Source organism: Amblyomma mixtum, chromosome 6 (genome assembly GCF_055824585.1).
Source record: "Amblyomma mixtum isolate Tamu chromosome 6, ASM5582458v1, whole genome shotgun sequence".
NCBI lineage: Eukaryota > Metazoa > Arthropoda > Arachnida > Ixodida > Ixodidae > Amblyomma > Amblyomma mixtum.
This window is the reverse complement of record NC_143017.1, coordinates 55,428,519-55,448,148: the sequence shown is the minus strand read 5'-3', so window position 1 is coordinate 55,448,148 and position 19,630 is coordinate 55,428,519. Positions and strand designations below refer to the sequence as shown.

Below are 19,630 nucleotides of genomic sequence, written 5' to 3'. Positions count from 1 at the left end.
TTGTACCAAAGTAACGAAGCCGCTGATTCTACTTATGGCAGCACGGAGGGCGACGTAGAAAAGAAATCCGCCACTGCGGCTTATTGTCTTTGGCGCTGTGTTGCTGGAAAAGACTTTCTTTTTAGATACCAGTCTTAGCCAGAGCGGTGGAAGCAAGCTGCGGGAACATTTGTTTACGAAGACTTTTGTGCACATCAATCGATCCCTGGCGGTTAAATTTAAACTAATAAACTTTATAACAGTGCGCCTGATTCCTTGAATGCGCAACGTTAACGTATAAAGCAATCTTGAACGATTCAAAAGCGCAGGACCAAGATTAAAACGTACTCTGTGCTTGTACGTCTTTCCAACTCATTAAATGGTGAATTGATCTTTAAGTAGAACTGCAGATTGGGCTAGTTGGTGTAGGTTCATAATGATGGTTCAACAACGCAAACACACACAGACCAAGAAGGATACAAGACACAAACACAGCACTGTGTGTGTCTTGTCTCCTCCTTGGTCTGTGTGTGTTTGCGCTGTTGAACCATCATTATGATCTTTAAGGTTCGTTTCTCATTCACTAATAGCGAACTATAGTAGTTCGCTGTACCACACTGGCAGAACAAGGTCGTTCTCATTAAAAAAAAAAAAGAATTAGATATGTGCTCAGGAGGCGTTGTTTTTTCGGAGCTGGCTACTCCTCTCGTTATAAATCAAGCTGTAGAGTAATTTCTAATCTAATATTTATCAGATTAAAGAACTGAGTGAGCCACGTGCCTGCCCGTACCCTCTCCAGCAGAGCTGGAAGTCAACATAGATGGAGCTGGGGTCCGGTGTCGTCGCTTCCACAAGTGGACTCGTCTTCGTTACGAGCTTGACAGAGAAGGCCCCACTCGTCTTAACGCTGGCACCGAAGGACGTTAGTTTAGTCTTGGTCCCAGAAAGCCCCCCCCCCCCCCCCCCCCCCCCGCTTTCCTTTCCAGCGCCTCCTCGCTTCTTCCTCAGGCGAGTCAAGCTGTCAAACCGTTGGCACGGGCTCCACCGTTGTCTAGGCATAGTCCTAGTGGGGTTTTTACTATTCGCTGACAGTTCCTCGCACACCGTCTCTGCGTGGCAGCGGCTTCTAGGAAAGACCGTGGGAAAACACTGGGCCTGCTACGCAGCCAAAACTAGCCTGTGCAGCGGCAATGTCAATAATGTGCGAGCCAGGAGACCGAATAAAAGATTACTTACTTTACGCACCTTCACCAGAGATGTCCCCTAAACCCGTAGACGCACGAGCTTTTCTTCGAAACGAGTAAGATGAAATCAAATCAGATGAGGCCATGTCAGAATCACTTGAAACCACAAATTTTCGGGGAGAACATAAGAACGACTAATATTCTCATTGGTGACTTATTTTGCATATTATGTATATATCCATTGCTAACGTGCCCTTCCTTAAAAAAAGTTTTAGACAATCTATTGAGTGTCTATAGACGTCAGTCTAAAAAGTCTATAGACTGTCTATAGACAAAAGCCTATAGGCAATACAAATGCCATAGACAGCCTGTAGACAATCTATAGATTTATGGCCGTACACTTTTAGTAGACTTTTCTCTATAGACAGTCTATAGACTATGAATAGACAAAAAGCAATATCTATAAGAAGTCAATAGAGTCTATAAGAAGTCTATAGACTGTCTATAGACCCGTTCGAACCTCATGCAAGGGTACTGTTTGATAATTATTAAACAAGCAATAATAGAAGAAGGGATTGGTGCGATAGCTCTTAGCCTAACTAAAAGTAATGCTCGACATAACTGTTCAAGACTGAAACTTTGCTCACTATAGAAAATTGAGTGCGTAACAGACGGTATTAATTAGAGCACTTGGAAGAAGCGCTAAGTTGCAACTGATTGAAAAGCTTCCCACTTGGCGAACAAAACGTACGCAATTCCGGAATAGTTTTAACACACTGCGTGTAAAAGAAAGCAATCCAGAGTTCGCGGCAAAATAGATATGAACTGCGGAAATTTAATGCACGGTAAGTACCTGCTGGGAGTGTCACTGAATAGATGCAAAAAGACCGACCACAGACACCGATGCATTCAGGAGCCTCGGGATTTATTTTAACGGAAGGCAAGCGTCCATAAGATAGTTGGCGATTTTCTTCCAATTTCGCGGGAATGCACGCGAAGAGCCCTTTTTCAGAAGAAGGAAAAATTCAGGGTGCACTTTGTTGACCTAAAGTGCGGTGAGGCAAAAGGCTTTAGCGCGGTGTTGCTGCTTGTGCCATTGATGTGTGGTTAAGGTGTTAATTAAATACACAATTGTTTCTAGATCTTAAATGCTGGAGTCTGGAGGACGTTTGGGAGGTGTTTGCCTTTCTGCAAACACTCTCCAGCGTCATAGACAAGGAGAACTAAATGTTGCGGGAATTTTAAGCTGACGAAGCCAGTCTCGTGCTGGCTGACCACGACAGTGTCGTATGTATATAGCGTTATGTGTATTTTTGTTGTGCAATGTCATGAGCCAAAGACAGGCAATAAAGCAAAAAAAAGGAGGAAGTAGCGTAGCCATTAGCACGCTCGGCTGCCGAACGGAAGGATGGTGGTTCGAATCCCTTCATGCACAAAGATTTTTTTTTCTGGTCTGACTAGAAAAAGCGTGACACCTCTGCTGACAAACCTCTGCTGACAACCTTCTGTCGATAACGATGAGGTATTCCTTAACATTTTGCTAGGGGCGAGAGCAACAGACGCGGTGCTAAGGCATGTGTCAGACCCCGTCTTTCTGGTCATGAAAACCCTCGCGAATGTCCCGAGCGAGCCTGTAGCAGCAGTGCGCCACATGACCTGCCACTGAACAATCAAGGGCACCTGTACGTATATGACATGCAGTGGAAAGACGTCGTGCTCTTGTCTTTCCATTGCATAACCTACACGTACAGTGGTGAGCAGCCTTGTCTAGAGCGCTTGAGCAGTGCGCACTTGGTAACAAAAACCGAAATTAGAGAGCAGCCCTTCATTACCGGGCAAAGTTTTCGTGCCTGCTTTGTTTACGAGGCTATCTCGCGCTACTTCCGTGCAAGCGTTGCAGCTGGACCCTAGAGGCTGTCACAAAATCTCGATTTGTTTGCAAGGAAGTGCACCGCCCGAGCGCTCTAGACAAGGCTGCTCACCACTGTACGCCCGAGTGCGCGTTCTGCGCCGACATTGGGGCCTCTGAGCGCTCGATGCTGGGTCCACGACCATGCTGCGCGATGTGTTTGCGGCGATTGGCGACAGCTAGTGCCCTGCTTCCGCCCTAACATTGTCTCAGACGCAGCGGCCGACGCCCAGCGGCAATAATGTCAGTGGGAGACAAGCGCTCGGCCGTTCATGTTAAGCCTGCTGCCGGTGGTAAAGGTGCCCTGCGTTGTTCGGCGTCAGGTAATTAAGCGCCGCGTCTGCGCTTTATGTCCTCTTCCATAGAACATACACAGAGCACATAGAAAAGCCAAACGACGACTGGTGTGGCAGGAAAAAAGCGATCGAGAAAGGTGGCGGCCAACGACCAGGTCGTCTGCGTGCAGAGCAAGTAATACCATTTCTCGGCTAATCAAGTTCCCGGCTGATTTGCGTGTACCTGGTCACTGCATTCATCGTTTATGTATTCGTGATCCTTTGCACATACGTGTGCGTGCGTAACTTATATTTCTGGATAAGCAGTGCCTTGCTCTTAAAAACAAGTGACTGACAGCAGAACGTAATAGCAGTTGGACAGGAGAATTTTTTCATAGGCCAGAGCAGGGCTAGACAGCGCAGAAAAATCGCCTTTGCGGGCTTACAGCGCTGTGGGTGTCAAGTGAGGCAAAGACGAAAAGCTAGTGAAAAGAAAAACAAGGGTTTGGTTTGGTTTGGTTTGGTTTATGGGGTTTGGCGTCCCAAAGCGACTCAGGCTAGGAGAGACGCCGTATTGAAGGGCTCCGGAAATTTCGACCACCTGGGGTTCTTTAACGTGCACTGACATCGCACAATACACGGGCCTCTGGAAGGAGGCAATTGCTATGTTGACCACAATTTTAAAATCATTACCTATTGCACTGTCCACGTATCAAGTGTGAACCAATCCTAGATTACAGATTGTCTACTTCGCCGTATCTGCTGCAAAAGTGTGTGGACCGAAGTTGGATGGGAAGTTTAGTATTTTAATATGCAAACCATGCACCTATTGAAGATTTTTTTCAAAATGTAACAGTTCTTTAAATATGAAGTGCGCAAATAGAGGAAGCAATTCACAATGGTAATGAAAACACGTCGTTTTCAGTAATACTAACACAAATAATGCGTAACGAGAAATGTACGCGTATTGTATGTACAAACGCTAAAAATCTGGCTATGACAAATTCAGACAGATTTTACAACGAGAAATCGAAGACTGAGTAAAAACCACGGACGAAAACAGAAGAAATGACATTACGAGTAAAATTAAAAGCAATAACCATATATGAGATCATTATAAGTAGAATTAGGTGATATTAAAACTTTTGCTAATGTAAGTACAAAAGAGCTGCAAAATTCATGTCGAGCAGCAAACTGGGGGAAGAAAAGAAAAAAAATTGTCAGGTGTCCATGGCCTGTGCAATATGAATTCCACCTAGAAGCCACCTGAAACCATTTTCCGCACTTGAACAGCTGTTTTCACTATATAACGGTGGCTGTGTAAATGAACAGCAAAAATACACATCTTAGCAGCAGTTAAGATGCCAGCTAAAACAACCTCTTGAAATTGTTAACCTATTCTGCCATCAGTAAAGCGAAGGCTTGCATATCACCAGCATTGTTTTGTACGCAACGTAGCATCAAACAGCATGTGGCTGGACTAGTGCACTGCACGGGCCCGGGCCGGGCCCGGGCCTGATGTTGCGGGCCCGGGCCGGGCTCGGGCTAAAAGCTGCGGACCTGAGCCGGCCTTGGGTCCGTACAGAAACGGTTGGTGTCCGACTATTCATTCAGTATTGCAGGGTGAAGTACACAACTGCGGCATTGGAGCAGCGACACGAATGAGCTATGAGTATAGTACGCGCTGAGAAAAAAACTAAGCTTTATTCATTGACTTATTTATTTCCCTATTTCCAGGCCGCGGTGGCTTAGTGGTCAGGTTTCTTGACTACTGAGCCAGGGAACCAGGGTTTGCTCATAGCCTCGGTGGCCGCATTTCTATTCAGGTGGCAAGCATGACAGCCATGTGCTTGTAGTATCATTGCTCGTTGAAAAAACCCAGGCGGCCGAAATGATGCGGAACCCTTTGCTTCGGTGTTTTTCACAGCCTGACACCCCTTGGGCCCTTAAGCCCCAAAAACATAGCTTTTATTTTATAGCTATATTTTTCTCATGAGAGAAAATTCACAAACTAAAGCCAGTTTGGTTTTCTTTTTGATCAGCTGACCAGAACATTTCGTAAATAGCCACAAAAGCTCGCGAGATTTTGTAAATCTCATCTCATAACCACATCTATCCCTCCTCGCTTCTTCAGCCTGGTTGTCATGGCAAGTGTTTTGCCCTGTAAGTTATCTCGCGGTTTGCGAGTTACCTTCTGCTCCACCAGTAAGAGTAAAATTCAGCCGGCCTTAACTGGCCATTGATCGTTCGTCATCCCAAAACATACCTATACACTATTAGAAATGCATTCGGGAAGAACATATAAGTTTAGGACGCTTATAGTCTTCAAACACGCACCGTGAAATACTCAAGCGTTTTAGCTTTTTCTTTCTGCTGAAAAGCGACCAGTTCGGCTATGAGTTCAACCTCAGAGATCGCGTTCACTAAAAAAAAAGTCATCCCACTGCTTGATAGGCAGCTTTAATGTTTATACTTCGTGGGCGGCAAAACATAGCTGATTAAAATCATGGGGGAATGTAAAGTAGTGTATTACACTCGTATGCAGCCCTTTTTATTTGGCTCTCGGAACTTCCGAGTTTATCTTTGCGCACCTACACGAGATCACTGTCCAAAAGACGGGCCTGGCGAGCACTACTCTTAATGTCTTCCTCCTGGGTTAAAAAGAACCAACTTTCTGCAAGCCAAACTTTGTTTCAGAACCTTTGTCGGCCAGTTCCTTCGGTCTAGTAGCAGTCTACTTGCTCAGAGTGAGCAGTATACCTCAAGCGTTACTGTGAAACGGGCCGGGCCGGGCCCGGGCTGGGCTTCACTCCGGGATTCACGGGCCGGGCCAGGCACACTAGAGCGATAATTTAGCGGGCCTGGGCCGGGCCCGGGCTTGAGGCCGTGGGCCTGGGCCGGGCTCGGGCTTCAAGTCCCGGGCCCGGGCAGGGCTTGGGCCACAGATTGAGGCCCGTGCAGTGCTCTAGGCTGGACTGGTTGGTGACTGGAGAACATGATGAGGAAATAACATATCTTGTATCGCCTCTGCTTAGGCCTTGTGTCTTCGCGCTGTTTACTAATCAAACTATTCGCACAGCCAGTAGTCAAACGGGCCTGACCAGCAAAAAACGACAGTGTTCTCCTGCCAGTAGAGAGGGTTAACCCCGTCGCAAGGTGAATAAGGTAACAACGCTAATTACGCAACTACGACAGTACGGCCAATGTGGCTAAGCAAGAGCGGCAAGGGTAGCCACGGCAACACGATACTGTATTGACCGTACGCCTTTCTAGCAATGATAAAACTTCTTAATAAATGCATTCCACTGATGCTCCAGATCAGGAGCATCCGGATCATGATCCGGATCCCCCTGATTATGATCCGGATCCCCCTGATCCGGATCATGAGAGGGAAATAACTAGAAGAGTAAGAATGAGGTGGATCGCATATGGAAGGCTCTCTCAGATAATGAATGGCAGTTTACCAATATTTCTCAAGAGAAAAGTCTACAACAACTGTATCTTACCGGTACTCACCTACGGGGCAGAAACGTGGATAACTAAAATGGTTAAACTTAAGAACAACGCAGCGAGCTATGGGAAGAAAAATGACAGGTGTAACGTTAAGAGATCGGAAGCGGGCGGAGTGGATGACAGAACAAACGTGGATTAATGACATTCTTGTCGAAATCAAGAGGAAGAAATGGGCTTGGGCAGGGCATGCAATGCGAAGGCAAGATAACCGCTGGTCCTTAACGGTAACGGAGTGGATTCCAAGAGGGCAAGTGTAGCAGGGGGCGGCAGAAAGTTAGGTGGGCGGATCAGATTAAGAAGTTAGCGGAGCCGCAATGTCCGAAACTGGCAAATGACAGGTTTAATTGGAGAGACATGGGAAAGGTCTTTGCTCTGCAGAGGGAGTTGTCATGCTGATGATGATGATGACGACTTATGCTCCGCCTTAAGGGTATTACGTAATAGCGTTAATGGGTTAATTTTTGTACATTCGGAAGTGGTCATTTTCTACATTAGATTCATACATCCCAGGGAGTCCTCATACACCTTCCGGCGAGGCGGTGGAACGGTTAAATGATGCGCCCCTGACCTGCGATGGCAAGTGCTGCCACCGGAGAAACTCCTGTGACCCAGGTTGCCCTTCCCTTACAATCTCTCGCGACCAATTATTAGTTTAACTTGCACTTACCGCAGCGGGCAGTTTGCTTACAATCCGGTGGGAAGGTTGTGATGACGCCACATGCTCACGTGACCTAGGTGGCCCATTTGCCACCTAGGTTGCGTCTCTTAAAAATTTTTCGTGGATTTTTCGTTCACGGGCAATGACGTCGACGACGTTTCTGGATTCTTTGGGACACGGGCTCCTTAACACTACTGCGCTGATAAAAATTCTACGATGTTAATCTAGAGAGATTTTACGTCCCCATGCCAATTTATTCTTCCTGATTTTGACCAGGATGTAAGTTCGCGTTTGTTCCCTCACCCACTCTGATCTCTTCCTGTCTGAACGTTACATCTGTGATGTTCCTTTTGATAGCTCGCTGCGTTGTCTTCAGTTTAAGTTCAACTATTAGTATCCACGTTTCTGATCACTATGTGAGCACCTGTAAGTTACAACTTTTGCATACTTTTCTCGATAGGATTACTGGTAAATTTGGTTTTACCCAGGCTGCAGCGGTCGCATTTCGGCGGAGGCGAAACGCTAAAGACCCGTGTACTCTGTGGTCAATGCACGCTAAAGAACCACAGGTGGCCGAAATTATCCGGAGCCCTCCATTACGGCATCCCTCAAATCCTGAGTAGCTTTAGGACTTCAAATCCCTAAAACCAAACCAAATACTGGTAAACTGCAATTCATGACCCATATCCAGGAATTCGGAACAGGCGCATTTTTTTAATAACGTAAGATTGCATTATAACAATCAGTACACACGGAGATCCTTCCTAGGACGCTTGTAATTTCTGCTATTTATTGTCAACAACGCAATCCATTGTTTTTCTACGGCAGTCTTAACTACTGAGCGCGAAGCGCAGGGCTAACTTTAAAAGCAAGATTTCGCTACGCATCGCAAAATTACACCGTTTCCATCATTATGTTCATGAAAGTATTTTATGATACTCCACAGTTCCCCACCTCCCAACGAAATGTTCTGTCTAAGAAACCTTGACTTATGAGAGTGCCTACCAAATGCACTCCTCCCCATTCTTATCCTCCTTCTAATTTCACTTTCGTGGTCCGTATCGAATGTCACCACTTGCCCTCAGTAACCGTATTCCCTTACCACGTCCAAGCGTCACTGCTCATCGTAAACTGCTGTTCCTTTCCGAGACTGTTGGAACATTACTTTAGATTTCTTCAGATTAATTATTAGACCCACCATTCTGCTTTGTCTGTCTAGGCTCTCGGTCAATATTTGCAGTTAGTCCCCTGAGTAACTTAGCAAGGCAATCACATCAGCGAATCGGAGCTCCATTAACATTTCTCCTTAGCTCTTCCGAATACAGATCTCTGAACACCTGCTGTGCACAGGCGGTGAATGGTACTAGAGAGATTGCTTTTCTACCTGACACCCGTACTGATCGGTATTTTACCACTTTCCCTGCGGAAGAAATAGATGTATTACAGTAATTTTACATAGCCTTTTCTCAATCCTGAATACGCAATGCCTGCACGACTGCTCAGCTTTTGACTTCTTTCTTGTAATATATGAGGGATCAGCATACAGAGGCTGGCTATACTGTGCGCATTCCTCTATCACCTGATGGGTGGTGTGAGTATATTCTAATGTCGACTCACTCAGAGTACCTGGATAACTTCGCTGCTCGACGTGTCGCCCGTTCTCCTTTCGCCTTTGCGACGCGTTCAGGCACCTTGGCTGCGCTCCGAGGTTCGTGTGCAGCTACATAAAGCTGCCATGATCAACATAGTCGAAGCGGTTCTGCTCCGGTGATGTGAAGGTGACCATGATGATGATCTGCCTCTGAGCCGCGGGGCAAACTGCTTGTGTTTTCATCCGGCAACTATGACGCCCCTTAAAGCGGCGCCATCTGTTGCACTACGCCCACTTAGTCGCTAGGAAATGGCATTAGCTGGGCGTGCTTTGCCAATTGCAACTGTAAATTGTAGCCGTTGCTTTGATGACTGAGTGGTCTCACGGGTCAGCCCGCGAAGCTTATAGACTTGGGCCGGCATTAATTGGCGCGAATCCCGTTCAGGTCACTGAGGAAGTTTTTTTTTTTTTCTGCCGGGCACCATTCAGACCAAGAATTCGGAGGAGGACGTTTCTTTCAGTGCCAGTTCAGCGCTAGGTTTAGAGCCTGCCACAATTATGGGAGTTGAGTTTGACGTGAATAAGAGCTGAAGCATTCGACGTTTGAAGCGTGCCTCATGACCTCTTTGTTCCCCCCATGACAGCGGGTATAAAAATGGTGGTGAGAAGTTGTATTTTAACAAAAGATTGAAAGGTCCTCTAGGGTAGGCTCCTACTTGTCCAATAGTCCATGGGCCTGGGCTTCACGGAAAGCTCCACTGCCCATGTTTGAACAGCTGGGTGAGCAACTCGCAGAGTGTCTTCCCATGAGGAGGGGATGGGTTGGGTTTGGGGGGGGAACTGCCATGAGTTGGGGGCACTCCCACAGGTAGTCTATGAGGCTGTCCTTGGTCGCCCCCCATGCTGAGGTCAGCGGGAGGTTCACGGTAGGGTGGTAGCAATGAAGGAGGTGAGGTGATGTAGCAGTGTCTGCAGTTGCCGCCAGTCCGCATTGTATTTTGGATCTAGTGTACAGTGAGGTGGTGGGACAGTGAGACGGATGTTCTTGTAATGAGTGGTGATTTGGTGGTTTGTGACTAGAGCCCCCGAGGTTTCCTGCGTCTGCGCAGGTTCTGGTGCCGGATCTTACGGGGCCCTAAGGGATAGTTCTCTTTACAGCGCATGAAAGCGCTGATTACCGGGAATCCATGCATGCCCAGGAACCAAGGTCATAGTTATCTCTTGGGTAAGCGTGTGTCCTGATGCGAGAATGCGTCGGCTGGTTGGTGTGATAGCATTTTGCTATTAATGACTGTACGCAGCTTGGGAGTCGGTGAAGATTTCTGTGATGTTGGGATCTTGTGTGGTGTGTATGAGAGCCAAGGCGACGGCCGCACTCTCAGCCTCCGTCCGTATGGTTGTTGGCGTGGAGGGTGGCTGGGGTGCCATGCTCGTAGGCAGCGACAGCGGTATAATAGCCTAGTAGGGTGTGATGAGCCACGGCCACTTAGAAGATGTCGGGTCTGCCTGTATAGTGTTTGATGCAATATTCAGCTCGGGCCCGGCGTCTGGCCTTGTGTGGCTCGTGGTTCATATTTTTGGGTAGAGGTCTGATGTGCAGTTGGGCTGCATGTCAGGTGGGATGATTTGATAGTTGGAGGCAGGTGAACAGGTGGTGGGGGCCAGGTGAAGATGCCGTAAAGGGTGTTGGCCGGTTTATGGGCTGGTTAGCCGAAGTTGCTTCATTGAACTTCGAGTGGTTCCGTGAGAGTATTGTAGGTTCTCGTTTCGAGCAAGTTATTTAATCAGCTGCGGTAGGCGGAGTGCTTAGATGGTCGCCTTTCAATTAAGAACGTCACCTTGGTCTTGTTGCATTTTGGTGATCAAGTGATAGGGAAAGTGGTCAGTAAAGCGGCTGGTGATGAGGGCGTCTGTCATATTAAGGGTTCCCCTCTCAGACAGGCCAGCTGATAAGAGCAAGGTCTTAGTCACTACGGGCTCGGAGGACGATGTTTCCTTGGAGGTGTCCTCGTACTGCAGTTTGTATTGCGATCCGAAGAAATTGGGTTGAGTCCTGTCGGAGGGCGAGATCGCCAAGAACGCGGAGCGCAACCTTGTCATCGGAGCTTGAGAGTAGGGGTAGCCCTTGAAGGGTGTGTCGTTGCCCTTTTATTGGTGGGAGTGCTCGGTTTAGCTCCTCATGTAAGATTTCCACCCCTTGACTCTTCTTGGCACCACCACTATGAACCATAGTGCGTGGGGTGGATGAGGGGGTGGGCCAGAGTCGGGGCGCGTGGGGTCGGCTCCGCTGGAACCCGTGGTGAATGTTGTGCCTCCGATTCCTGTCCGGAGATCGTGCCATCCGCTTTCATTTGGTATTGCTTACTGTCCATAGTACAATTCTTCAATGGTCTATGTCATTGCAGGGGGGTCAATAGCCGTGTTCACAGCTGCTGTAGCTGCAGTCATATAGTCTCAGTGCGGCGGCCGCCGCTTCGGAACTTCACAGTGGGCTAGAAGTCCGAAAAACGGGGTAGAAAGGGGTATTGCATGGCGTCCGCATTGGAGACTTGGGACGTTGGCTGAATTGAAATTATAGGGGACACGTTGCCGAAAATGTGAAAGATGAAGTTATTGAAGATAAATAAGCTATCGTATAATATCGAACTCTCGATTAGGACATCCGGTTTCGATCATCATCAACACCGAGAGAGGAAAATTGACGAAAGGAAAGTGACATCTGTGTTCCAGTTGAATTTAACCGGACTGTGGTGACAGTGAACCAGCGACAGCTACTTCACAACTGAACGTTGAATAGCCTCGTCGCTCTGCCTGATATACAGCCAGCCTGTAAAACGCTACAACGCTTCCTTTCCAGAGCTGTAGTAAAACGAGCTTTTGGGCAAGTTGGTTACTTAGCTTGGACATGACTGCGACGTGTGTCTTGTCTGTGTCTTGTCTCGAGTGTTTTCTTACCTATGTGGCTGTCTTTTTTCGCGCTGCAGTTATTGCCAAGCTTTCCTCTGCATCCACGCTACTACTTGAAATGACCACATGCTATCTATTGCAGTCTTCACATGTCGTATAGGCCAGTCCACTTCTTTGTCTTTTTAGCCGACACCTCAGAGGTTGGTCTTATTGATACAAACCATTTATTTCATTATTCAGTCCATCGATGTCATCTTGGTGGCTCTTCTTTTTACGTTTGCAGCTAAGCCGGCCATCCAATGCCCTCGCCAACAGTGGCTCAACACATGCAACTGTTTTGAAGCTAAGACGCTGTAGTCTCAATGGCGTATATGTAGACGCACAGTTTTTGTCGTACTCGCGCTAGAAAGCGACAAGCGCTAGTATCCAAAGTGGAATATCTCATGGACGTTTCAAAACGCTACAGACAGTTCTTAAGAACATTCACATTGCCGTCGCTGCTCCTATAATGTGGACGTTTGCTAACAAACCAAGGTAGCGACTATATAATATGCCTTTAGGGCATCGCAATGCAGACACTGGAGCAAACGCGGAATGCAGACAGCTAGAGCTAATTTCAGTGAATCTCTCTGGCGATGATAAGCATTCTTCTCATGGAACCAAATAAATATTTGAATGAGAAACCATGGTGTACTCCGGTGTGCTACATAAAACCACCAGCGTGTTAATGTGTAGGCAGGATTAGCCTTAGTGTGGGTTTCTCAGCTACAGCCCCGCCTGTGCTGCTTAATAAAGTGGAAAAAACTTCTGCTACTACTGCCCTATAATGTCATTTTCTTGAAGAAACTTGAACAGTATTTTTGCCACTGCGCGCCACTCATTTTGCATATTCCGTCACCTCAGATGACAGCTTGTTTCACGCTAATCACAAAGCGTGGGTAGATTGAAAGAAAATGACGGATATCCCCCCCAACAGCACAATAGTGACCTTTGTGCAGTCATGCCGGCGTGTAGGCAGAGTTGCTGCGAAGACGATAGAAGATAATCGTATCGCTCTCCACGTGTTAGGCCTTCTTATAACGCAAGGGGCAGACGTAAAATGAGGGCGAGCTTGGTCTAGGACGTTCTTGAATGCAAAATGGGATTTCACAAGTTCAGTTTCCAGGCCTTTCTTGTTGGGAACCTGAAGTCTGTTAATTCCTGATTGAAGGCGCTGCAAAAGGCAGCATGCACAGAACTTCTGTGCTTCCGACAGCTGAGTATGGCTTTCGCATCGCAGATGGATAAGGGCAGGTGAGGGTGTTGACTGTAATTTTCTTTATTGTGCTCTCTAGCTTTTAAAATCTCTGTTTTCAGTGATGGTGGCAACTTTGTCATTGAAACGCGGTGATTACAGCTACAGGTTAAAGTTGAATTTATCGTCAGTGTTGCTTTAAGCGGCATTCTGCGAACAAATACATTTCATTCGCGACAATATACTTTCCTTCTGAGTTTCCTTAGAATAGTACAGTATTATTGCGTGTGTTCGTTAAGATAACTTAAGCCGCGGCGGCCGCGAACTTTGCATGACGGATCCCGGAACGGGTCTATGGGCAAATCTTAGAAGACTCGATTTGGGCGGGCGTTATTTGTATAATACATTTCTTAGACTTTCAATTTCAAACAGACGACAAGAAGTGCAGTCATGCTGTTATCGTGATTTAAAAAAGGACTCACAGGACGGTTACCTCGTTGTAACGCGAGATTCAGTCAGTGCTGTTTGCGATGGGAATATTAATATTGTTTATTCATTATTATTTGTCCTCTTTGAGAGAGTTGTAGTGCCACCCGTGACAACACTCTGTTTGGACCGCTCGGCGGCACGCGTTGCAGTGACGTCGTGCGTGACGTCACTGTACGCTGGCCAATAAGCAAAAGGAAATTTTTACATGCCTATTTTCCTGTTTGTAATGTTGTGTAAGAGGTTAGTTTGCTTGGATTACCACATGGTATACGCCTGTGATCGGTAAATAATTTATAATTGAAATTCGGTTTCAACTCGTGCACGATGGCTGCGACGTCAAGGTTCAGTTTAGATTACGTGATGCATAAAAAAAGCTGGTATGGCCGCTGCTTCGTCGTTTGATTTTTATTGCAAGCCTTCTTCGAAAGCAGTAACAATAAAGAAGCTGCAGCGATTATATAAAAAAATTTTATGTCTCATGTGACCTACACTGAATCTTTACGTCATAGCCCTTACTGGTCTTTTGAAACCGAAACAGCATGAGGGAGGAAAAATCTATTCTCATTTATTTAGGGGCCGAATAGGCGAATACAACGTGGTAATCGATGTATACGAATAATGTGTTACACATCACTACAAAGAAGAAAACATGCAACCAAATTTTTGTTCCTGTGCTCCTTTAGAGGGGCAGAGACACAAAGTATTTGGGTCTTCTATTTTTGCCTTGAAAAAGGCTTACGGGCCTAGTAATTATGCAAATTTAATGAGCTCAAAATACCAGTGCGCAGTATTAATAAGTAACACAGACGATTTTGGGCCGAAGTACGCCTTGACCTCGTTGTCAACGGGCCAACCTGGGCTACCACAGTGCTTGATGACGTCGGCGTCGCCATCGAATGTGGTTGTTTCCGTGAACAATCACTGGGTTGGGTGACGTCACAATAATTAGAACAAGTACACTTTACCGTCACTAGATGTGGGTGAAAATTCCGAGTGGCTCTCGAAAAAGCATCAAAAATAATATTAAATTTAGTTCCACTCCACGCCTGCGACTGAAGTTAGCCAGCTAGGATAGAAGGCATCTCTTCGCGCTCATGTAACAAATCACATCGTTTGTTTAAGAAACTTTGTGTGTACCCGTTTAAGCCTTCGCGAACGCTACAGGAGCTGGAAACGTGCACTTAACAGCTGTGCTGTAAATTTCTTACGCGGGGCATCCCCTCCTTCTAAGTCTGACCCCCCCCCCCCCCCCCCCCCCCTTTGTTCTCTCGACCTTAACAAAAAAGCTCAAAGAGGAAAATTACCAAGGTGACGCCGAAGGAGTGAAAACGGCCCTACCGCGTGATTCATTCTTAAGGGCTAGCCAACCGCAACCCGGCATGTTCTGCTTGCGCTGCTGTTTGGCATGGCGCTTCGGAGGCCAGCACGTTTTGTTTATATTTATTTTTGAGCCTTCTTTTTTCCCCCGGGCCGTTTACAACTGAGCCCGTTGACAACTCAATGTTGATCTTATGAGAAATGCTGCGCTTTTTTTTTTGTGGCGCATGTTAGCGAAGCAATGTTTCTCTGGAGGCGCTGTGCAAGGACTTTTCGCTTCTCAGTTTCTATGGAAGGTTAAGCTGTATGAGGGCTGTAGATTATGAAGCAAGGAGCTCTTAAAGAGTGCAGTACTTTACCACTAGCTCGTTTCTGTCGACTGGACTGAATATGCCCTTTGTGCATTTCGTTTCTAAACGCGCTGCCCCTATCTCGTTCCTATATTCTGATAAACACGCCATCTTTCACTCTTAGATTCTAAACGCGAATTACTCCTAAAGGGATTAAAAAGAGAGTAAGTCTTCCTTTAGCACACTCTCTGATAGGGTAGGTTATGTTGCCCCTGTATTCTGGGGCAGATTTCCATTACTAAAGATACGGAGTACTTACGATTGGCAACAGAAACATTCCCTCTTCGAACCATCCGAGGTTCTTGCAGTTACAAATATTTGAACTGAAGTTTCAGTCGTGTCTATTTGTTAACCTCAGACCTCCACTGCCGTGTTTTTAGAAGTCTCCTTCCATTTCTAATTGCTTCAAGTTGCTATGCTGTGAGGAGGGAATATTCCTCTGTGGCAAGCAGTAGTCATTCTGTGTATTTAGTGATCCAAGTCTACCACGAGATTTGGGCGGCATACTCCGCCCCTAAAAGAGAAAGCGCTAGAAGAGTGCTTACTCTATCTTCTCTCCCTTATAACGTAATTAATGTTTACAGTCCAGGACAGAACTACTCTAGCCGGACGGGGGGGGGGGGGGGGTTTCGAAGTAATTCCACTAGTCAGCCCCCTAAAGTGCACAGTTTCCAGCGGCAACTTTGAAATCATTGCTATCATCTTTTGGCACACACTTGGCAACTTTTCGTCCAGCCTAAGTGCGCCACATGGAAAACACAAGAAAACTGGAAAATGTACGGTTGGGCTTTATGTAACTTCATGTAACTTTTTTCGGTGAATTTTTTTTCCTTTTTACCGAACCTAGGCAGCCTATAGTTTTGCACAGTTTGCAAACGCACTTGTGATTTTTTTTTTTACTATGCTATCATCGCGGCTTAAAATTGAATATATGTTGCAGAATCAGCCTGAAGACCGATTAACAGTGCTGCTAATTAGTCGGGCTCTTGGCTACAGTTCCCTCTGCTATCTAGATCTGTGGTCCATGATGGTTTCCCGACTTCCTGTATACCATGAACAAAATTTACGTGCTGGATTGGATCCATGATTTCCCAAGTCACTTCGTTCGAACTACGGTAGCGGTCGTACATTGAGTCGCCTACAATTCTTTTTTCTGAGCCATGGAGACTATACCATCGCTGCCTAAATATTAGAACACTATAGAGATCAGTGATAGTTTTTATGACGTGTAATACTTTTGCTCAAAGCCATAAGGAAGTAAGAGGGGTGAGAAACACAAACAAAATCGCAATGCCTAAATTCGGGAATCGCAGTATAGTTACAAACCAACTTTACGCGCCACTCGTAAGTTTTATTTTGTTTCATTTTCGCGCAAGACACCAGTGGATATGCTGACTTCCTTCACAAAAACTTCGTATATATTTTCCGGTTACATATTTTAACAGCCGCCGCGGTGGCTCAGCGGTTATGGTGCTCGGCTGCTGACCCAAAAGACGCGGGTTCGATCCCGGCCGCGGCGGCTAGAATTTCTTTGGAGGAGAAATTCTAGAGGCCCGTGTACTGTGCGATGTCAGTGCACGGTAAAGAACCCCAGGTGGTCGAAATTTCCGGAGCCCTCCACTACGGCGTCTCTAATAGTCTTAGTCGCTTTGGGACGTTAAACCCCACAAACCAAACCAAACATATTTTAACAAAATTACGATCTGCGCTTCCATGTGACTTTGGTGAAACCTTCCCAGTGCGAAAAAGAGGGGAGGATAAGAATAACGGATAAATTACGAAAGAAATGCCCATAATGCAAAATTTCTGCACTCCCGTACCGCTTAGATAACGGAAACACAGATAAAAGTATCGCCTCAATAAGGCACGCATCAGAACCTGATAGCGAACGTTCTTTGTCGCTTTATCGGCGAGGCGTATATAAGTCGGGCGTATAGACTCGAGGGGTGAGCAGTATCTGCTTATCGGGATATGTGTCGCCTTTCTCGAAACAAAGGTAGGCTACAGAGACGAGATGCCTTTATCGCTCCTGTCTACGATAAGGAGACGGAAAGAGTACTGCAACCTATAAGCGAGTCTCCTCCTCTCCCCTCTGCTAGAAGGGGGCGTCACTTTCGCGTTCGCTGCTGTTGCCGGCAGCAGCAGCAGTGTGACGCGTAAAGAAGCTCAGAAAGAGTGCGGCCGCGTGCATCCAAGACCCACGCAAAATGCTGCGGTGGCTACGCGTCGCCTTTCTGCTGACGGCCAGCGCAGCATCGGTCGGCGGCCAGGGTAAGCGTCGCCCGCCCACTGTATATCACATTGGAAGCCACGCGCCACTACTGAAACTGCAGGCACCACGCGCCCCTATTTGTAGTTTACTGGCTACGCAGAACTATACTGAATCAATCAGATTTATGACTTTCGTTTGCTACAGTATATCCATCCGCAGAAATTACATGTAGAAATTCCTGATAACAACTCAGTAGGATATGACCTTCGAATTTACAGAAAGTTTATTCCTAAAGTTCGAACAAACTATGGCAAACAAACACTAATTTACCAAGTTCCCTCTCTTCTCAATAGATTCAAATAGGACGTTGACTTTTCTGTCAGCAATGCTACATTTAAAAGAAACATTAAACAATACCTAATTGCCAACAATGCTCAATTTTGTTCCCTCTAAAACTTCCTTCGAATGACTTGTTCGTGAGTGACAGTACGGCCCCGATTCACCCACGTCTGCAGTTTATTATTGCATGTATGCTATTGATCTTGCTTGTATATATAATTGTGATTATGTTGGTCATTTGACTCTCGCTGTGTAGTTTGTGTTCCGGCAGCTCTTGCGTGTGTATATTTCTACACATGTATGTACTAATTGTTCTGTGATGTATGTTTTGCTTTTATTATTTCACCCGTCTTCTCTCTCAAACTGTTAGGGTGCCGGGGCATCGTCAGGCTTTTCAGCCTTTTGTCTCGGCTGCCTCTTTCTGTAGAAAGAAAAACAATAATAAAACTATAGCTCCTTCAGGCTCTACTCTTAACCAAAGGATGCAAAATTTCAAGAGTTTTGCAAGAAACATGTTACGCATGAGCGGAAGCAATTTCCTTCGTCTATGATTAGTTAAGCAATTCAGGCCGGATCCTCATACGTCTACGTCACGATTTAACGTGACTTTCAGAATCTCGGTAATACTTCTTGCGACCCACTCCTGTCGTATCAAGTCGTTGTGTGAACAACTCAGCAAATTTTAGACTCGTGTTTGCTCGTGTTTGCTAAACAAGGAGACGATGACTCATACTCATTGGTGGCATATCAGAGAGGACATAGAAGACGGAAGCGCCAATAAAAAAGAGAAACGATTTTCTGCGTTAGCTTCAAATGCCTGTCTTCTACGTTTGCATACATGGTTTGGTTTGTTGGTTTATTGGGGTTTAACGTCCCAAAGCGACTCAGGCTATGAGGGACGCCGTAGGGAAGGGCTCCGGAAATTTCGACCACCTGGGGTTCTTTCACGTGCACTGACATGGCACAGCACACGGGCCTCTAGAATTTCGCTTCCATCGAAATTCAGCCGCCGCTGCTGGGATCGAACCCGCGTCTTTCGGGTCAGCAGCCGAGCGCCGTAACATGATTTTTCAAACTTCAGCATATTTTATTTAGCGCATATTTGTTCCATTGTGCGTTGTAAGCGACGAATTAGGTAGTGTTCAGGCCGCATCCACAAATTTGGACACAGCGCATAAAGGGGGCAACCGTCATGTACAGAGACTCTTTTACGATGACTACCCCTGGACTGTGTGCGGTTGGTTAATAAAGTTTTATTCTTTTTCCACGTCTCAATTCTCCAGGCGGTGATCAGTGCTTAGAGGACCACAGCAGTAACATTTATTGAGCAGAGTTCCTTCTACTTGACTCCGGCGAATTCCCCCCGTACGGCGAGATTCACAAAACTCATCGGACGCCATTGAGTTTTGTTAAAGAACCGGAGTGTTTTTCGTCGGTGATGTTGATTGCGTTGTCGTCTATTTGGGTACCACGAAGAGCCGATGTGTCTGCCAGGAACTTAAGCTCTCACGTGAGAGTAGTTGTGGGAATATCAGCCCATATATCTGCAATTCGACCGAGAGCGCAGCTTCTTATATTAACGCGTCTTCCCGTCTGTCCTTAATTAAATTTCGTCAGGCAGTTAGTTCTACCAAAGTTGACTGTTCCGGCAAGGAAGATTTCAGGTATACGAC

At 46.4% G+C, this 19,630-nt stretch overlaps 1 protein-coding gene across 1 annotated transcript in view; it reads left to right on the top strand.

Annotated features, from left to right (window-relative positions):
- Nucleotides 1–17,518: 17,518 nt before the first annotated feature.
- Nucleotides 17,519–19,630, top strand: part of LOC149339187 (uncharacterized) — a 54,206-nt gene continuing 52,094 nt past the window's right edge. The window contains exon 1 of the mRNA XM_089547979.1: nt 17,519–17,677. Coding sequence (XP_089404105.1) covers nt 17,614–17,677 — 64 coding nt within the window. The 5' untranslated portion in view covers nt 17,519–17,613. The remainder of the gene's footprint in view (nt 17,678–19,630) is intronic.